This window comes from Oncorhynchus mykiss, chromosome 17 (assembly GCF_013265735.2).
Source record: "Oncorhynchus mykiss isolate Arlee chromosome 17, USDA_OmykA_1.1, whole genome shotgun sequence".
In the NCBI taxonomy this organism is placed as follows: Eukaryota; Metazoa; Chordata; class Actinopteri; order Salmoniformes; family Salmonidae; genus Oncorhynchus; species Oncorhynchus mykiss.
Window position 1 is genome coordinate 61,369,538 of NC_048581.1, and position 20,536 is coordinate 61,390,073.

Sequence of the window (20,536 nt, forward strand, 5' to 3'; positions counted from 1 at the left end):
CCAATTGACTCAAATGATGCTTCTAAAGCCATGACATCATGTTCTGGAATTTTCCATGCTGTTTAAAGGCACAGTCAACTTACTGTATGTAAACTTCTGACCCACTGGAATTGTGATACAGTGAATAATAAGTGAAATAATCTCTCTATAAACAATTGTAGGAAAATTACTTGTGTCATGCACAAAGTAGATGTCCTAACCGACTTGCCATAACTATTGTTTGTTAACAAGAAAGTTGAAGTGAAGTTGGAGTGGTTGAAAAACGAGTTTTACTGACTACAACCTGTATGTAAACTTCCGACTTCAACTGTATTTAATTCAAAGGTTTGGAATCTGTATAGCCTACAGTAGTTATGATTATGAAGGTATGATTATAACGTTTGTTATGGTATCTGAACAGAACATGGCTTTTTCCCTCTCTTAACCCATGGCAGGTTTGAAGTGGTCCCTGTTGCTAAGACTTGTACCAAAGTAGCGTCTGGTTGTTATTTGTAGTCGCTCTTCTGTTGAAGGATTGCGAAGTGAGAGGTTTCACTCTCGCCAAAATCTGCACTGCAAATTGGCCAGTATTACCTAGTGTTGAGTTTTCAGTGTAACATTTCTAGTGTAGATTCAGGTGTTAAATTAACTATGTAAGTGTTAAATTAACATTTGTTGGTGTAAAATAACCCCAGTGCTGGTGTTAATTACCAGTGTTAAACCAAAACCACGCCCATCATTGTCATATTTCCTAGCCTAATCTATTGATTTTTAGAATTAATCTCATGCTATTCAAATATTAATAACATACATCTTTCTAAACTAATCCAATCTGTTACTTGGACTTTTGCACCTGTTACTGAAATCGTTGTTCCAGTTTAGGTTGTTTCATTTCGTAGTTGTCCCAGTCTGGCAGTCATTCTGAATGCAGTTTGTGGGTTATATATAAAAAAAAAAAAACATGTTGGATATCCTCACTCTGGCTGGATTCTAGTGATGTTACATTTGATACCGGAGCACCGAGGCATGTCTCGAAATCGCTAAGCAACTACCTTCGAAGCAGTGCACCGATGTGTGTATCACTTTATCAGAAGTAATGACTTCTGAAGCTTAGTTTGGTCACATGCGAAAATGCGAGATCCCAATGATTTTGCCGTGGTTCCGGTGCTTTCTTTCGATTCCAAGCCACTTTCAAACACCGACCCCTACTGGACACTGTACTTACAAATCTAGTTAGGATTTTGTACAAACTGTTTCACCTGACCGGTAGTTTAGCAGAGTAGGGAACTATAGAATATTCAGGGACGTGAGGGTGAATCCCATTAAAAATACACACTATTTAGATTTTTTTTAATGTGAAACCACACTTTCTGCACTGTTGTTCAAATAATTAGTTGTATTTAGTATAGTATAAGCTTCTGTCTTAATAAGCATCCTAAATAATGCCATAGATTCTGTTTTTTGAAAAATATTAGACTAGAAGGTGAAAAAGGGATGCATGATGTAAGATGCGAACCTGGCATTCCAACTGTTTCTAGGCTACTTCAGATAATGGCTTACCGCTGCTCCATGGAGTTTTAATCAACAAATAAAAAGCTCCCGTCTGGTTTTCACACGCGCTATTTATTGACCAGCAGATGTCACTATGGTAGATCTCTGGGGATGGTCATGGTTAATCGAAAATCCGGATTTCCGAACAGACGTTAGTGTTTAAACACTTATGAGAGTAGGCTATCCATTTGTGGATATATTTTTTAAGGCACATTTTTAATAACGAAAAAGCTTTGTTTAAATGAAATTGTCCATGTTATTTTGTTACACAGAACGATATACCATGACATTTTAAATGCTTAATTGAATAAAACAGCAAACTTTAGAATGTAGTGTTTATACGGCACATTAAGCTACTCTGCTTCAGATGTCACGTGTCTTTGACCGTCCATTGTGCACTGTAAGTGTAACCTACAGTTCTGAGGATGTTGATAACTGATTGTTTTAATGTTGAAGCTCATTTTCTATCATGGGTTATGGGATGGGTTTTACATGAAAAGGCATTTTACTATCATAGAGCATTTAGCCCTCCGGGCAGACCTAACAGCGATATGCTATTTTCACCTCTTCAAATAGGAATTAACCTATAGGCGCACACCAACAGAGGGTCCAGAAGACCTGACACAGATCAATGCTAAACACTCAACGGAAAACTATTTTTAAAAAACCCAGAATTAGTTCTATGATGGTGAATATCAGACTCTTTCACTGTTGATGTTAGCCTAAGCTCCTGTTAGCCAAATACTACTGGAATAGCACCCTGTTGTGGCATTTTGCATTATTCTGATTGGGCAATAGAGTAGAGAATTGTAGTTATTTATTTTTAGACTAATCATTATATTATTTGATTAGTGAAATAATTTCAAATGCCCACCCCTACTTCTGTTGTGCATCACCTTGCCTGTTTTTGAACAGCCATGTCGCGGAAAGAAACAGACCCTATTGCCAGATCCTAAACCATGGATCACTAGCAAATCGTCTGAGGCCTGTGCTTAATAGCTTGGTTAAAAAAATAAATAAAAAAAATCCTCCTGACTAAGGCCTCAGACTAAGGCCAGGAGTTTTTTGTTGTTGTGATATTGGTGTTCAATGTGAGTAGTCTTTCTTCACTGAGAGTGTTAGTTAGTTAGCGCCATTGACCTGTGATATGGTGAGGTCCTTGTAGGGAAGTGAGGGGGATGCCAGGCAGGCTGTAGAGTGATGTGTCCCTCAACTCTGTGACCCTCAGAGAGGCCTCACTGACTTATTGAGGATACACTGTGGGACAGCTGTGAGGCAGACCACACTCAGGCTGTGTTTATGTGTATATTTTACAACTCAGTGTAGATGTGTGTCTACAGTGTAGATGTGCATGTGAATGTGTATTTTGTAACGGTTGTGTGCGCCTGTGTGCAGGTTATGAAGATGTGGTGCTGGGTTTTCCCCCTGGCGTTCCTGCTGTCCTCAGTGCACCAGGCTGAAGCCCAAGGTAAATTGACCCCTCTGCCTACAGTAAAACAGCTATCTATTCTGTCATACTATGCCTCTGCACTAATTCTCTCTACTTGCATCATCATACTAGCCTACTCTAGCCCACGACTCCCAGAGCTAAGATACAGAGACTCACTAATGCACCTCTCCTCAGGCAGGTGTAATAATGTTGGACCAGCAGACATAGTGTTCCTGATAGATGGCTCGTCCAGTATCGGCAGGGCCAACTTCCTGCAGGTCAAGGGCTTCATGGCCGGTATCGTCAAGCCCTTCACCAGCTCCGTGGGCCAATCAGGGATCCGCTTCGGCGCTGTGCAGTACAGCGACACCTCAAGGTCAGACACTGAGAGTTTTGTCTGTTATGTTTGTTTCTAGTGACAATATCTATCTATAACACTTGACTCTCCATTTTTGTCTCTTCCTCTCTTTCTTTCTTACTGCCATAATAATAGTGTATGGTTTTTCCCAGGTAATTCAGTTGTTTATTGTTGTGTGTTTTGTCCCGTTCAGAGTGGAGTTCACCTTCACCACATACCTGAATGGCACAGAGCTGGTCAGCGCTGTGGAGAACCTCAACTATAAGGGAGGCAACACTCGCACCGGTGCTGGCCTCAAATTTGTCGCTGACAACTTCTTCAACCCCACCTCCATCCGGAACGTCTCAAAGGTTTGAGGGGGGATAGAGTGGGCTGAAAGACTGACTATAGTTTATCCTGTGACAGACCATGACATATTTCTCTCTCTCTCTCTCTCTCTCTCTCTCTCTCTCTCTCTCTCTCTCTCTCTCTCTCTCTCTCATATATATATGCAGGTCTGTATACTGATCACAGATGGGAAGTCTCAAGACAGTGTAAGCGACCCAGCTCAGAAGCTACGGAGTCTGGGAGTGGAGATGTTTGCAGTGGGTAGGTTTGGGAAGACATTCAAATCAAAGTTTATTTGTCACATGCACAGGATACAGCAGGTGTAAACAGTACAGTGAAATGCTTACTAGCAAGCGCTCCTCAACAGTCTAGTAGAAATATCAATATGAAAATATCAAAGTCAGATGACAAAATCGAAATATTAACAAGAAATATAGAAAAGCACTAGAAGTAGGCGAATAGAAGGTCTGTGCAGGTATATAGTTAGGTTTAACTGTTCCGCAGTCTTATGGCCTGGAGGTAGAACCTGTTGGTCCAAGACCTGATGTTCCGACACCGTCTGCCAAATGCCAAATTGACTCATTAAACCCGACCACAAGCCTCAGGCTGTATATCTTGATAGTTTGGGTGTGTACAGTATTTAACTGGTTGTTTTTGTCTCTGTCAGGTATAAAGAGTGCAGACCAGACTGAGTTGGCTCTGATAGCCACTCCTCCTCAGAGAGACTACACATTCTTTGTGGGGGACTTTAAGTTGCTTAACACACTGCTCTCCCTGGTGGGCCCGCGTGTTTGTTCCAGCTCTGGTGGAGTGTACGCTAGCGATGGTAAACACACACCCACAGCTCAGTACAATACATTACAGTCTATTACACTATAAACATCCCCTCTCTATATTTATCTCCCTTTCATTGTCTTACCTCTCCTCCACTCTACCTCTCTCTTTCTCTCTTTTTTTTGCAGATGCCTTCTCCGGTCCCTCTAACCTCCAGTTCTCAAGCCAGACCTCTGATTCGCTCAGGTTCCGGTGGACTCCCGCAGGGGGGCCTGTGACTGGCTATGTGGTGCAGTACACGCCCCTCTCTGGCCTTGGCCAGCCAATCACAGCGGAGCTGCGTCAGGTGGGCATTGCTGGTTGGGTGGTGGGGGGTGTGGTGTTCATTCCTGACTCAGGGGATGGGCAGCAGCTCATACTGTAGATGTGACCCAGATTCTAATGGCTCATTGCAGTTCTGGGAGTGGGTGCAGCCAGGGAGCCTGATTACATGGCAGACAGACAGAGAGAGAGGTATTGGGTTGAGTAGGAACATGTTTCAATGGGTGGATCTGGAGTTTAATTGAATTTCTGTGTCTGTGCAGATTAAACATTGGCAGGAAAAGAGTGAAATTCCACCTCTGTGACTGGGTGTGTGTTTTGGCAATCATGACTAGGGTTGCAAAGCTACTGGTAATTTACCAAAGTTACCAGAATCCTCTGTAATTCTGGTAATTAACAGGTCATCTCTGGTAATGTTGGTCATTTATACAATAATTACCTTGTTTTTTATTCATATATAGCATTAATTTGTTATACTGTATCTGTTTCCATATGGTTCATGAGTTTCTAGAGGATAGACCTTGTGGTTCATGAGTTTCTAGTGGATAGACCATATGGTTCATGAGTTTCTAGTGGATAGACCATATGGTTCATGAGTTTCTAGTGGATAGACCATATGGTTCATGAGTTTCTAGTGGATAGACCATATGGTTCATGAGTTTCTAGAGGATAGACCATATGGTTCATGAGTTTCTAGTGGATAGACTTTGTGGTTCATGAGTTTCTAGTGGATAGACCATATGGTCAATGAGTTTCTAGTGGATAGACCATATGGTCAATGAGTTTCTAGAGGATAGACCATATGGTTCATGAGTTTCTAGTGGATAGACCATATGGTCAATGAGTTTCTAGAGGATAGACCATATGGTTCATGAGTTTCTAGTGGATAGACCTTGTGGTTCATGAGTTTCTAGTGGATAGACCATATGGTCAATGAGTTTCTAGTGGATAGACCATATGGTTCATGAGTTTCTAGTGGATAGACCATATGGTTCATGAGTTTCTAGAGGATAGACCATATGGTTCATGAGTTTCTAGTGGATAGACCATATGGTTCATGAGTTTCTAGTGGATAGACCATATGGTTCATGAGTTTCTAGTGGATAGACCATATGGTTCATGAGTTTCTAGTGGATAGACCATATGGTTCATGAGTTTCTAGAGGATATACCATATGGTCAATGAGTTTCTAGAGGATAGACCATATGGTTCATGAGTTTCTAGTGGATAGACCATATGGTTCATGAGTTTCTAGTGGATAGACCATATGGTTCATGAGTTTCTAGTGGATAGACCATATGGTTCATGAGTTTCTAGTGGATAGACCATATGGTTCATGAGTTTCTAGTGGATAGACCATATGGTTCATGAGTTTCTAGTGGATAGACCATATGGTCAATGAGTTTCTAGAGGATAGACCATATGGTTCATGAGTTTCTAGTGTATAGACCATATGGTTCATGAGTTTCTAGTGGATAGACCATATGGTTCATGAGTTTCTAGTGGATAGACCATATGGTCAATGAGTTTCTAGAGGATAGACCATATGGTTCATGAGTTTCTAGTAGATAGACCATATGGTTCATGAGTTTCTAGAGGATAGACCATATGGTTCATGAGTTTCTAGTGGATAGACCATATGGTTCATGAGTTTCTAGTGGATAGACCATATGGTTCATGAGTTTCTAGTGGATAGACCATATGGTCAATGAGTTTCTAGAGGATAGACCATATGGTTCATGAGTTTCTAGTGGATAGACCATATGGTTCATGAGTTTCTAGTGGATAGACCATATGGTTCATGAGTTTCTAGTGGATAGACCATATGGTTCATGAGTTTCTAGTGGATAGACCATATGGTTCATGAGTTTCTAGTGGATAGACCATATGGTTCATGAGTTTCTAGTGGATAGACCATATGGTTCATGAGTTTCTAGTGGATAGACCATATGGTTCATGAGTTTCTAGTGGATAGACCATATGGTTCATGAGTTTCTAGTGGATAGACCATATGGTTCATGAGTTTCTAGTGGATAGACCATATGGTTCATGAGTTTCTAGTGGATAGACCATATGGTTCATGAGTTTCTAGTGGATAGACCATATGGTTCATGAGTTTCTAGTGGATAGACCATATGGTTCATGAGTTTCTAGTGGATAGACCATATGGTTCATGAGTTTCTAGTGGATAGACCATATGGTCAATGAGTTTCTAGAGGATAGACCATATGGTTCTTGAGTTTCTAGTGGATAGACCTTGTGGTTCATGAGTTTCTAGTGGATAGACCATATGTTCAATGAGTTTCTAGTGGATAGACCATATGGTCAATGAGTTTCTAGAGGATAGACCATATGGTCAATGAGTTTCTAGAGGATAGACCATATGGTCAATGAGTTTCTAGAGGATAGACCATATAGTTCATGAGTTTCTAGTGGATAGACCATATGGTTCATGAGTTTCTAGAGGATAGACCATATGGTTCATGAGTTTCTAGTGGATAGACCATATGGTTCATGAGTTTCTAGTGGATAGACCATATGGTTCATGAGTTTCTAGTGGATAGACCATATGGTTCATGAGTTTCTAGAGGATAGACCATATGGTTCATGAGTTTCTAGTGGATAGACCATATGGTTCATGAGTTTCTAGTGGATAGACCATATGGTTCATGAGTTTCTAGTGGATAGACCATATGGTTCATGAGTTTCTAGTGGATAGACCATATGGTTCATGAGTTTCTAGTGGATAGACCATATGGTCAATGAGTTTCTAGAGGATAGACCATATGGTTCATGAGTTTCTAGTGTATAGACCATATGGTTCATGAGTTTCTAGTGGATAGACCATATGGTTCATGAGTTTCTAGTGGATAGACCATATGGTCAATGAGTTTCTAGAGGATAGACCATATGGTTCATGAGTTTCTAGTAGATAGACCATATGGTTCATGAGTTTCTAGAGGATAGACCATATGGTTCATGAGTTTCTAGTGGATAGACCATATGGTTCATGAGTTTCTAGTGGATAGACCATATGGTTCATGAGTTTCTAGTGGATAGACCATATGGTCAATGAGTTTCTAGAGGATAGACCATATGGTTCATGAGTTTCTAGTGGATAGACCATATGGTTCATGAGTTTCTAGTGGATAGACCATATGGTTCATGAGTTTCTAGTGGATAGACCATATGGTTCATGAGTTTCTAGTGGATAGACCATATGGTTCATGAGTTTCTAGTGGATAGACCATATGGTTCATGAGTTTCTAGTGGATAGACCATATGGTTCATGAGTTTCTAGTGGATAGACCATATGGTTCATGAGTTTCTAGTGGATAGACCATATGGTCAATGAGTTTCTAGAGGATAGACCATATGGTTCTTGAGTTTCTAGTGGATAGACCTTGTGGTTCATGAGTTTCTAGTGGATAGACCATATGTTCAATGAGTTTCTAGTGGATAGACCATATGGTCAATGAGTTTCTAGAGGATAGACCATATGGTCAATGAGTTTCTAGAGGATAGACCATATGGTCAATGAGTTTCTAGAGGATAGACCATATAGTTCATGAGTTTCTAGTGGATAGACCATATGGTTCATGAGTTTCTAGAGGATAGACCATATGGTTCATGAGTTTCTAGTGGATAGACCATATGGTTCATGAGTTTCTAGTGGATAGACCATATGGTTCATGAGTTTCTAGTGGATAGACCATATGGTTCATGAGTTTCTAGAGGATAGACCATATGGTTCATGAGTTTCTAGTGGATAGACCATATGGTTCATGAGTTTCTAGTGGATAGACCATATGGTTCATGAGTTTCTAGTGGATAGACCATATGGTCAATGAGTTTCTAGAGGATAGACCATATGGTTCATGAGTTTCTAGTAGATAGACCATATGGTTCATGAGTTTCTAGAGGATAGACCATATGGTTCATGAGTTTCTAGTGGATAGACCATATGTTTCATGAGTTTCTAGTGGATAGACCATATGGTTCATGAGTTTCTAGTGGATAGACCATATGGTCAATGAGTTTCTAGAGGATAGACCATATGGTTCATGAGTTTCTAGTGGATAGACCATATGGTTCATGAGTTTCTAGTGGATAGACCATATGGTTCATGAGTTTCTAGTGGATAGACCATATGGTTCATGAGTTTCTAGTGTATAGACCATATGGTTCATGAGTTTCTAGTGGATAGACCATATGGTTCATGAGTTTCTAGTGGATAGACCATATGGTTCATGAGTTTCTAGTGGATAGACCATATGGTTCATGAGTTTCTAGTGGATAGACCATATGGTTCATGAGTTTCTAGTGGATAGACCATATGGTTCATGAGTTTCTAGTGGATAGACCATATGGTCAATGAGTTTCTAGAGGATAGACCATATGGTTCATGAGTTTCTAGTGGATAGACCATATGGTTCATGAGTTTCTAGTGGATAGACCATATGGTCAATGAGTTTCTAGAGGATAGACCATATGGTTCATGAGTTTCTAGTGGATAGACCATATGGTTCATGAGTTTCTAGTGGATAGACCATATGGTTCATGAGTTTCTAGAGGATAGACCATACGGTTCATGAGTTTCTAGTGGATAGACCATATGGTTCATGAGTTTCTAGTGGATAGACCATATGGTTCATGAGTTTCTAGTGGTTAGACCATATGGTTCATGAGTTTCTAGTGGATAGACCATATGGTTCATGAGTTTCTAGTGGATAGACCATATGGTTCATGAGTTTCTAGTGGATAGACCATATGGTCAATGAGTTTCTAGTGGATAGACCATATGGTTCATGAGTTTCTAGTGGATAGACCATATGGTTCATGAGTTTCTAGTGGATAGACCATATGGTTCATGAGTTTCTAGTGGATAGACCATATGGTCAATGAGTTTCTAGAGGATAGACCATATGGTTCATGAGTTTCTAGAGGATAGACCATATGGTCAATGAGTTTCTAGAGGATAGACCATATGGTTCATGAGTTTCTAGTAGATAGACCATATGGTTCATGAGTTTCTAGAGGATAGACCATATGGTTCATGAGTTTCTAGTGGATAGACCATATGGTTCATGAGTTTCTAGTGGATAGACCATATGGTTCATGAGTTTCTAGTGGATAGACCATATGGTTCATGAGTTTCTAGTGGATAGACCATATGGTTCATGAGTTTCTAGTGGATAGACCATATGGTCAATGAGTTTCTAGAGGATAGACCATATGGTTCATGAGTTTCTAGTGTATAGACCATATGGTTCATGAGTTTCTAGTGGATAGACCATATGGTTCATGAGTTTCTAGTGGATAGACCATATGGTCAATGAGTTTCTAGAGGATAGACCATATGGTTCATGAGTTTCTAGTAGATAGACCATATGGTTCATGAGTTTCTAGAGGATAGACCATATGGTTCATGAGTTTCTAGTGGATAGACCATATGGTTCATGAGTTTCTAGTGGATAGACCATATGGTTCATGAGTTTCTAGTGGATAGACCATATGGTCAATGAGTTTCTAGAGGATAGACCATATGGTTCATGAGTTTCTAGTGGATAGACCATATGGTTCATGAGTTTCTAGTGGATAGACCATATGGTTCATGAGTTTCTAGTGGATAGACCATATGGTTCATGAGTTTCTAGTGGATAGACCATATGGTTCATGAGTTTCTAGTGGATAGACCATATGGTTCATGAGTTTCTAGTGGATAGACCATATGGTTCATGAGTTTCTAGTGGATAGACCATATGGTCAATGAGTTTCTAGAGGATAGACCATATGGTTCTTGAGTTTCTAGTGGATAGACCTTGTGGTTCATGAGTTTCTAGTGGATAGACCATATGTTCAATGAGTTTCTAGTGGATAGACCATATGGTCAATGAGTTTCTAGAGGATAGACCATATGGTCAATGAGTTTCTAGAGGATAGACCATATGGTCAATGAGTTTCTAGAGGATAGACCATATAGTTCATGAGTTTCTAGTGGATAGACCATATGGTTCATGAGTTTCTAGAGGATAGACCATATGGTTCATGAGTTTCTAGTGGATAGACCATATGGTTCATGAGTTTCTAGTGGATAGACCATATGGTTCATGAGTTTCTAGAGGATAGACCATATGGTTCATGAGTTTCTAGTGGATAGACCATATGTTTCATGAGTTTCTAGTGGATAGACCATATGGTTCATGAGTTTCTAGTGGATAGACCATATGGTCAATGAGTTTCTAGAGGATAGACCATATGGTTCATGAGTTTCTAGTGGATAGACCATATGGTTCATGAGTTTCTAGTGGATAGACCATATGGTTCATGAGTTTCTAGTGGATAGACCATATGGTTCATGAGTTTCTAGTGTATAGACCATATGGTTCATGAGTTTCTAGTGGATAGACCATATGGTTCATGAGTTTCTAGTGGATAGACCATATGGTTCATGAGTTTCTAGTGGATAGACCATATGGTTCATGAGTTTCTAGTGGATAGACCATATGGTTCATGAGTTTCTAGTGGATAGACCATATGGTTCATGAGTTTCTAGTGGATAGACCATATGGTTCATGAGTTTCTAGTGGATAGACCATATGGTCAATGAGTTTCTAGAGGATAGACCATATGGTTCATGAGTTTCTAGTGGATAGACCATATGGTTCATGAGTTTCTAGTCGATAGACCATATGGTCAATGAGTTTCTAGAGGATAGACCATATGGTTCATGAGTTTCTAGTGGATAGACCATATGGTTCATGAGTTTCTAGTGGATAGACCATATGGTTCATGAGTTTCTAGAGGATAGACCATACGGTTCATGAGTTTCTAGTGGATAGACCATATGGTTCATGAGTTTCTAGTGGATAGACCATATGGTTCATGAGTTTCTAGTGGTTAGACCATATGGTTCATGAGTTTCTAGTGGATAGACCATATGGTTCATGAGTTTCTAGTGGATAGACCATATGGTTCATGAGTTTCTAGTGGATAGACCATATGGTCAATGAGTTTCTAGTGGATAGACCATATGGTTCATGAGTTTCTAGTGGATAGACCATATGGTTCATGAGTTTCTAGTGGATAGACCATATGGTTCATGAGTTTCTAGTGGATAGACCATATGGTTCATGAGTTTCTAGTGTATAGACCATATGGTTCATGAGTTTCTAGTGGATAGACCATATGGTTCATGAGTTTCTAGTGGATAGACCATATGGTTCATGAGTTTCTAGTGGATAGACCATATGGTTCATGAGTTTCTAGTGGATAGACCATATGGTTCATGAGTTTCTAGTGGATAGACCATATGGTTCATGAGTTTCTAGTGGATAGACCATATGGTTCATGAGTTTCTAGAGGATAGACCATATGGTTCATGAGTTTCTAGTGGATAGACCATATGGTTCATGAGTTTCTAGTGGATAGACCATATGGTTCATGAGTTTCTAGTGGATAGACCATATGGTCAATGAGTTTCTAGAGGATAGACCATATGGTTCATGAGTTTCTAGTAGATAGACCATATGGTTCATGAGTTTCTAGAGGATAGACCATATGGTTCATGAGTTTCTAGTGGATAGACCATATGTTTCATGAGTTTCTAGAGGATAGACCATATGGTTCATGAGTTTCTAGTAGATAGACCATATGGTTCATGAGTTTCTAGAGGATAGACCATATGGTTCATGAGTTTCTAGTGGATAGACCATATGTTTCATGAGTTTCTAGTGGATAGACCATATGGTTCATGAGTTTCTAGTGGATAGACCATATGGTCAATGAGTTTCTAGAGGATAGACCATATGGTTCATGAGTTTCTAGTGGATAGACCATATGGTTCATGAGTTTCTAGTGGATAGACCATATGGTTCATGAGTTTCTAGTGGATAGACCATATGGTTCATGAGTTTCTAGTGTATAGACCATATGGTTCATGAGTTTCTAGTGGATAGACCATATGGTTCATGAGTTTCTAGTGGATAGACCATATGGTTCATGAGTTTCTAGTGGATAGACCATATGGTTCATGAGTTTCTAGTGGATAGACCATATGGTTCATGAGTTTCTAGTGGATAGACCATATGGTTCATGAGTTTCTAGTGGATAGACCATATGGTTCATGAGTTTCTAGTGGATAGACCATATGGTCAATGAGTTTCTAGAGGATAGACCATATGGTTCATGAGTTTCTAGTGGATAGACCATATGGTTCATGAGTTTCTAGTGGATAGACCATATGGTCAATGAGTTTCTAGAGGATAGACCATATGGTTCATGAGTTTCTAGTGGATAGACCATATGGTTCATGAGTTTCTAGTGGATAGACCATATGGTTCATGAGTTTCTAGAGGATAGACCATACGGTTCATGAGTTTCTAGTGGATAGACCATATGGTTCATGAGTTTCTAGTGGATAGACCATATGGTTCATGAGTTTCTAGTGGTTAGACCATATGGTTCATGAGTTTCTAGTGGATAGACCATATGGTTCATGAGTTTCTAGTGGATAGACCATATGGTTCATGAGTTTCTAGTGGATAGACCATATGGTCAATGAGTTTCTAGTGGATAGACCATATGGTTCATGAGTTTCTAGTGGATAGACCATATGGTTCATGAGTTTCTAGTGGATAGACCATATGGTTCATGAGTTTCTAGTGGATAGACCATATGGTCAATGAGTTTCTAGAGGATAGACCATATGGTTCATGAGTTTCTAGAGGATAGACCATATGGTCAATGAGTTTCTAGAGGATAGACCATATGGTTCATGAGTTTCTAGTAGATAGACCATATGGTTCATGAGTTTCTAGAGGATAGACCATATGGTTCATGAGTTTCTAGTGGATAGACCATATGGTTCATGAGTTTCTAGTGGATAGACCATATGGTCAATGAGTTTCTAGAGGATAGACCATATGGTTCATGAGTTTCTAGTGGATAGACCATATGGTTCATGAGTTTCTAGTGGATAGACCATATGGTTCATGAGTTTATAGTGGATAGAACATATGGTTCATGAGTTTCTAGTGGATAGACCATATGGTCAATGAGTTTCTAGAGGATAGACCATATGGTTCATGAGTTTCTAGTGGATAGACCATATGGTTCATGAGTTTCTAGTGGATAGACCATATGGTCAATGAGTTTCTAGAGGATAGACCATATGGTTCATGGGTTTCTAGTGGATAGACCATATGGTTCATGAGTTTTTAGTGGATAGACCATATGGTTCATGAGTTTCTAGTGGATAGACCATATGGTTCATGAGTTTCTAGTGGATAGACCATATGGTCAATGAGTTTCTAGTGGATAGACCATATGGTTCATGAGTTTCTAGTGGATAGACCATATGGTCAATGAGTTTCTAGAGGATAGACCATATGGTTCATGAGTTTCTAGTGGATAGACCATATGGTTCATGAGTTTCTAGTGGATAGACCATATGGTTGGTTCATGAGTTTCTAGTGGATAGACCATATGGTTCATGAGTTTCTAGTGGATAGACCATATGGTTCATGAGTTTCTAGTGGATAGACCATATGGTTCATGAGTTTCTAGTGGATAGACCATATGGTTCATGAGTTTCTAGAGGATAGACCATATGGTCAATTAGTTTCTAGAGGATAGACCATATGGTTCATGAGTTTCTAGTGGATAGACCATATGGTTCATGAGTTTCTAGTGGATAGACTATATGGTTCATGAGTTTCTAGTGGATAGACCATATGGTTCATGAGTTTCTAGTGGATAGACCATATGGTTCATGAGTTTCTAGAGCATAGACCATATGGTTCATGAGTTTCTAGTGGATAGACCATATGGTTCATGAGTTTCTAGTGGATAGACCATATGGTTCATGAGTTTCTAGTGGATAGACCATATGGTTCATGAGTTTCTAGTGGATAGACCATATGGTTCATGTGTTTCTAGTGGATAGACCATATGGTTCATGAGTTTCTAGTGGATAGACCATATGGTTCATGAGTTTCTAGTGGATAGACCATATGGTTCATGAGTTTCTAGTGGATAGACCATATGGTTCATGAGTTTCTAGAGGATAGACCATTTTTTATTTTTTTTATTTATTTCACCTTTATTTATGGTTCAAGAGAAAATTGCCTAATTAATTTAAAAAAGCATCTAATCAACAATGGCATTATTTGTAATTAACTCTGCAACTCTTTCAACTTTGACTTTTTTCACAACTGCCACCAGTTTGGTGCCAAAACATTTACAACAACAAAGAGATATTGACATACAGTAGTATAATAAATAAATAGATTTCATACTGAATCCCTCAGATTGAACACCAATGGTATTCACTAAGTTGATGGTTTATATTTAGTATAATGTTTTACAGCTTTGTCATTCTTTTCTTTTTTAAATCATCTTATTTTAATATTTGATATATTTGATGTGATGAGGCCACACAGAGAGCCAGAGGTAATTACACATTTGATAATCTGAAGAACCCAAAAGGGCCACTAGATGTCTTGTGATAAATACATCAAATCCTTTAAAGTTACCAAAATTCTGGTAGTTTACTGGTAAACTTAGAATGTTTCCAGTAGTATACCCTCCCTTTGAAACCCTACTCATGACCATAATGAGGAATGACATAGATTAAAGGAAACATTTACCCCAGTCAAAGGCTTTGACAAAACCTGTTGCTATGTTATTACATTGAAGACCCATTTACAGCAGTAGCTTTGTATGTCAGCTTACATATATGTATATGTCAGGGGTGCACAAGTGCAATCCTCAAGTTCTGCAATCATGCTGCTTTTCTTTTCTTTGTGATCCTGTTTGGCTAGAAAGTGCACACACGCCTAGTTTTTCAGGTAGAAACCAGTCTCTTCAATTCAGATGACGCTGCAGCCCCTCAGGGGAGCAGAACAGAGCACCTCTGTCTCAGGTTCTAAGCCCTCCTTCTCCCCCCTGCAGGAGACGGTGTTTGCAAATCAGAGGAGCTTCGTGGCTAGAGAGCTGAAGTCAGGGACAGACTACCTGGTGACGGTCATCGCCCAGTATCCCAACAGTGTGGGAGAGCCTGTGTCCGCCAAGGCAAGAACCAGTGAGTTCACAGAGAGGGTGGGACAGAGGCAGCAGAGGGAGGGAGGGAGGGAGGGGAGAAGCTGAGATAATTAGAAACCAATGCATGAATCAGTGAGTACACATGGAAAGATGCAGAGGAAGAGGGGGGGTGGAAGCCTGGAGGAGAGAAGGAGAGAGTAAAATGTCAATGCATTTCAATTCCATTTGACAGACGGGTGTGGAAGGGGAGGATATGGAGATGACAGGAAAAAAGCAGGACCACTTTATGAATGGAGCTTTATCTTTACTTTCAACCTATGTATATTTTAGATGAGTTCTGGATACCATACCAACACAGTCTTTCTTACCTCTCAATGACATGTCATATCATCTCCTCTCTCCACATCTGTCTTTCTTTAGGCACTAACAAGTTCTCTCCCGTTTCTCCTCAATGTGTCACTCTCCAATGTGAAGCCAGACCATCCTCGTAGAACACAAGTATGTCTCATCTGCCTCTCATCCCTCCCTCTCCACCCCTTGTTTCTCAGACTCGCTACCGGGGGTGTCCGGTCTTCGTCTGGTCCAGGCTGGTTTCTTCTCTCTCTCTCTGACCTGGGACGCTCCCACCTCACAGTTCCAGGGCTACCGACTCACCTATGGTCCCCGAGGTGAGACACGTGCTCGCATGTACAAACACACACACTCATGCTCACACTCACACAGACACACCTATACTCCGACTACTGCTCAGTCAAGCATACTCTCATTCTTTGTGACAACTGCTGATGTAAACATGGCTTTATAACATACATTTGATTGATTGTTCACAGATGAAGGAGAAATACATTCTTTCATGTTACAAAACACTAAACTCCTTACATCTTTTCTTTGCAGGTGAGAGTGTAACAGACACAGAAATGGGGAGAGAGGGAGGGATGGGGATAAAAACCTACATGTGGCAAGTTGAGAAATGTAAATCTGTGTGTAGTTTTAAGGACAGCAGGGTAGTATGCAGTACTATGGTGGAGATACGACGTCTCACCTTATACCGCCCTCCGTCGCTCCCTGCCTGGCAACGAAGAGTTGTATTACCCAATCATTACCACAAATATCACATACACTTTTACAGAGACGTTAAAAACTATGCAGGAGAGACATAGGGAAACTTCAGGTGTGTAGTAGGGATTGAATGTGGCTGCAATTCTATACAGGTAAAGGGTGTGTTATGTCAGATAGATCTATTTATGGGGTGTGTTGAGGTGCGTGGTGTGACGTGCCCCAGAGGAACTACCACCATACGCCACAACATAACTCAGCGTGGCAGCTCCATCCCTGAGTCAGGGTGTGGCAGGAGTACCAGTCTCACGTGGAGAACGTTTAGGAGGACAGATTGGCACTCTTGTGTGTTTGTTTTAAATTAGGTCAGTGTGTATTCTTTAAGGGTGCTACACACAATTTCCATAATATATCTGCAGTAATAGTGGAATGATAGTGTTTCATAATATTTCCCCCCCCAAAAAAATATTTGGACACATGCAAAATTGCATTCTAAAATGCAGAATTTCTATTTTACAACAAAGGGCTTCTGTTGTCAAAAAGGGAAATCTGTTTCGAATTTGTGACTGGCCGTTTCCACTAAATTACACAGTGTAAACATCGCTCTGTCATTTCCTGGTTGCTAAAATTCTACACTGTTCGCTTAATTTCAGAAAACAATCACTGAATAGTGTAGGAAATCATTCCTTTGTTCCATGTAAATCGCTGTGAAATATATTTTCAATATAAAAAACATGTTTTTACAGTTTTTATAGCCGTTTGAAGCCGGTGTGCTAAACGGCTCAAGCGCGAGTCTCCACCATGTTACGTAGGGTATTTACCAACAAGGAATTCAGCAGGAGAATTTCTGCCCTCATTCATTTTCAACAAGGGCATGCAGAGAAATGTTTGGGGGATTGTGAGTGGCGAGAACCATGCTGGCGCCAGAAAAAGTTGAGCTCTTCACTAGTTTATGAACATTTCAAGCAAAGCGTTGTGAAGAGGAGGCACCGACTCTGGTTTTACGAGTTAAAGGAGCAGACATTGAAATGGGTTTAGAATATTTATGGAAAAATTTGAATGGATGCAAGAAGGATTCAGGAGGGGATGAGAATGGGCTGGATGAAGCCTAAGGCAGGTAGACATCATCCCGCCATGGTAGTTAGGCTGCTGTGGTGATGGCAACCCGCCCCAGGAAGAACCTAAGAGACACTTGATAAGTCTAGTACCACACAGTGACGTAGAAAGCGACATGCACTGCACAACACAGAGGAGGAATCTTAGTTTGGTGAGGTTTAAGTAGGGTGGCAGTGGTGATTACGGAGAGTGAGGACTAGTTAAAACGTTGCAACAGGCGTGGAAGCTGATTGGCAGTTAGTAGCAGTTGGTGTTTGTTGAGTTAGTAAGTAGCTGCGTTGAGGGCAACTAGTCAAATTGTTGCATTCAAGTCTGGTCCTCTCTCCTGATTTTATGTTAATTCTTAACCCCATCAAAACTCACCGTTACGGGAAATGGGATGCGATAAGGCGGGAGATTTGTTTTGAATGCAGCCTAGTACTGTTGTAATTCACCTAGTTTTCACATGGGGGAGCCATTCTTTGAGTAGGAGCAAGCAACTGCAGGCCCTAATTCATGCACCCAGTACACCCACACCCACAGAGATGGGCAAAAGATACATTTTGATGTGTCTTGTTACAAATACAAGATACTCTAAAGACCAATGTATCAAACTAAAATACAGGTATTTTCTATTTTCTAAATACAAAATACATTTGCAAGGACTACAACAACATTCTCAGTAATGGTAACAAAAAACATTCCACTTGCTATGACTGTGATATGTGGTTGTTTATCTACTTTAGTTGAATGCAGTATGCACTGACTGTAAGTCGCTCTGGATAAGAGTGTCTGCTAAATGACCAAGCATGCTTTGCAAGTGTTCATATTTACATTTTGTCACACCATAGTGTCATCAGACTTCTGATACTAATGCAGGGTGAAAGGGGGTCACTGTTATAAAAAATGATATAGAATAAGTATTTTGTATTTCAAAAATATAAATGATAGGTCTTGAAAGTATCTTGTTACAAAATATATGGATTGTAGTTTAGGCCAATGACATACATATGACAAAATACTCAAAAGTGATCGAAATACGTATTTTCCTCTCACTAACAGAAATACTGCCAATCTCTGCACGACACGCACGCACGCACGCACGCACACACACACACACACACACACACACACACACCCCCCGTGTATGCCTTGTCTGTGGTAGGATGAAGATCTGTGCCCATTTCGCCAGGCTACACATTCCTCTCAGGCTGGCGCATTGCCTTGGCAACAGCCTGAAAGTGCGTGTGGAGCTGGGTGGGGCTGGGGTTGCCTCAGACTGCAGGTCAGACAGACAGACATACAGAGAGGCAGGCAGGCAGGCAGGCAGGCAGGCAGGCACACACACACACACACACACACACACACACACACACACACACACACACACACACACACACACACACACACACACACACACACACACACACACACACACACACACACAGTTCTCCAGACTGCTCTTGATCTTCCTCATATTATACACATACACTACAAGTACAAGCATGTGCATTTAAAGATGTGTATAGTCAGCTGTGTATGTACTTGCCTGTTGCCTGCTCTAACCCTTGTGAATGGCTGGCTGTGAATAATTGACAGGTCAGCCCAAGGCCCAGCTATTGGAGCAGTCTCTGGCTGCAGACTCTACTTCTGTCACCCTGGAGAGGCTACTGCCTGACACAGAATACGTCCTCACCCTCTACCCGCTGTTCCCCCGAAACTCTGCCTCCCCCGCCACCCTCACCTCACGGACATGTAAGTACACCACACCCTCTTTCCCATTACCCTCAGTCAGTACTGCATGATGCATCATATCATCTTCTGTTTAACATGAACTTCACATTATTGGTGTATTTGTATTTGTTATGGATCCCCATTGTTATGGATCCCCATTGTTATGGATCACCATTGTTATGGATCCCCATTGTTATGGATCCCCATTGTTATGGATCCCCATTGTTATGGATCCCTACTCTTTTGGGGGTCCAGCAAAAGTAAGGCAGTTTATACCATTTTTAAAACATTACAATACATTCACAGATTCACAGATTTCACAACACACTGTGTGCCCTCAGGCCCCTATTCCACCACTACCACATATCTACAGTACTAAATCCATGTGTATGTATAGTGCGTATGTTATCGTGTGTGTGTGTGTCTGTGCCAATGTTTGTGTTGCTTCACAGTCCCCGCTGTTCCATAAGGTGTTTTTTTAATCTTATTTTGTAAATATAATTTTACGGCTCGCATCAGTTACTTGATGTGGAATAACGTTCCATGTAGTCATGGCTCTATGTAGTACTGTGCACCTCCCATAGTCTGTTCTGGACTTGGGGACTGTGAAGAGACCTCTTGTGGCATGTCTTGTGGGGTATGCATGGGTGTCCGAGCCGTGTGCCAGTAGTTTAGACAGACATCTCGGTGCATTCAACATGTCAATACCTCTCATAAATAAAAGTAGTGATGAAGTCAGTCTCTCCTCCACTTTCAGCCAGGAGAGATTGACATGCATATTATTAATATTAGCTCTCTGTGTACATCCAAGGGCCAGCCAGCCATGCTGCCCTGTTCTGAGCCAATTGCAATTTTCCTAAGCCCTTTTT

General features: G+C 40.6%; 1 protein-coding gene across 5 annotated transcripts in view; it reads left to right on the plus strand.

The window, feature by feature from the left end:
• The window catches only part of LOC110493231 (collagen alpha-1(VII) chain), a 104,987-nt gene that overhangs the window by 16,053 nt on the left and 68,398 nt on the right, over window positions 1-20,536 (plus strand). For all 5 annotated transcript variants that reach the window (XM_036950369.1, XM_036950368.1, XM_036950370.1 and 2 more), the window contains exons 2-10: window positions 2,926-2,998; window positions 3,155-3,335; window positions 3,511-3,667; window positions 3,812-3,905; window positions 4,312-4,470; window positions 4,607-4,764; window positions 15,693-15,822; window positions 16,331-16,450; window positions 19,533-19,688. In XM_036950369.1, the coding sequence (XP_036806264.1) occupies window positions 2,929-2,998; window positions 3,155-3,335; window positions 3,511-3,667; window positions 3,812-3,905; window positions 4,312-4,470; window positions 4,607-4,764; window positions 15,693-15,822; window positions 16,331-16,450; window positions 19,533-19,688 (1,225 nt within the window). In that variant the 5' untranslated portion in view covers window positions 2,926-2,928. The remainder of the gene's footprint in view (window positions 1-2,925; window positions 2,999-3,154; window positions 3,336-3,510; window positions 3,668-3,811; window positions 3,906-4,311; window positions 4,471-4,606; window positions 4,765-15,692; window positions 15,823-16,330; window positions 16,451-19,532; window positions 19,689-20,536) is intronic.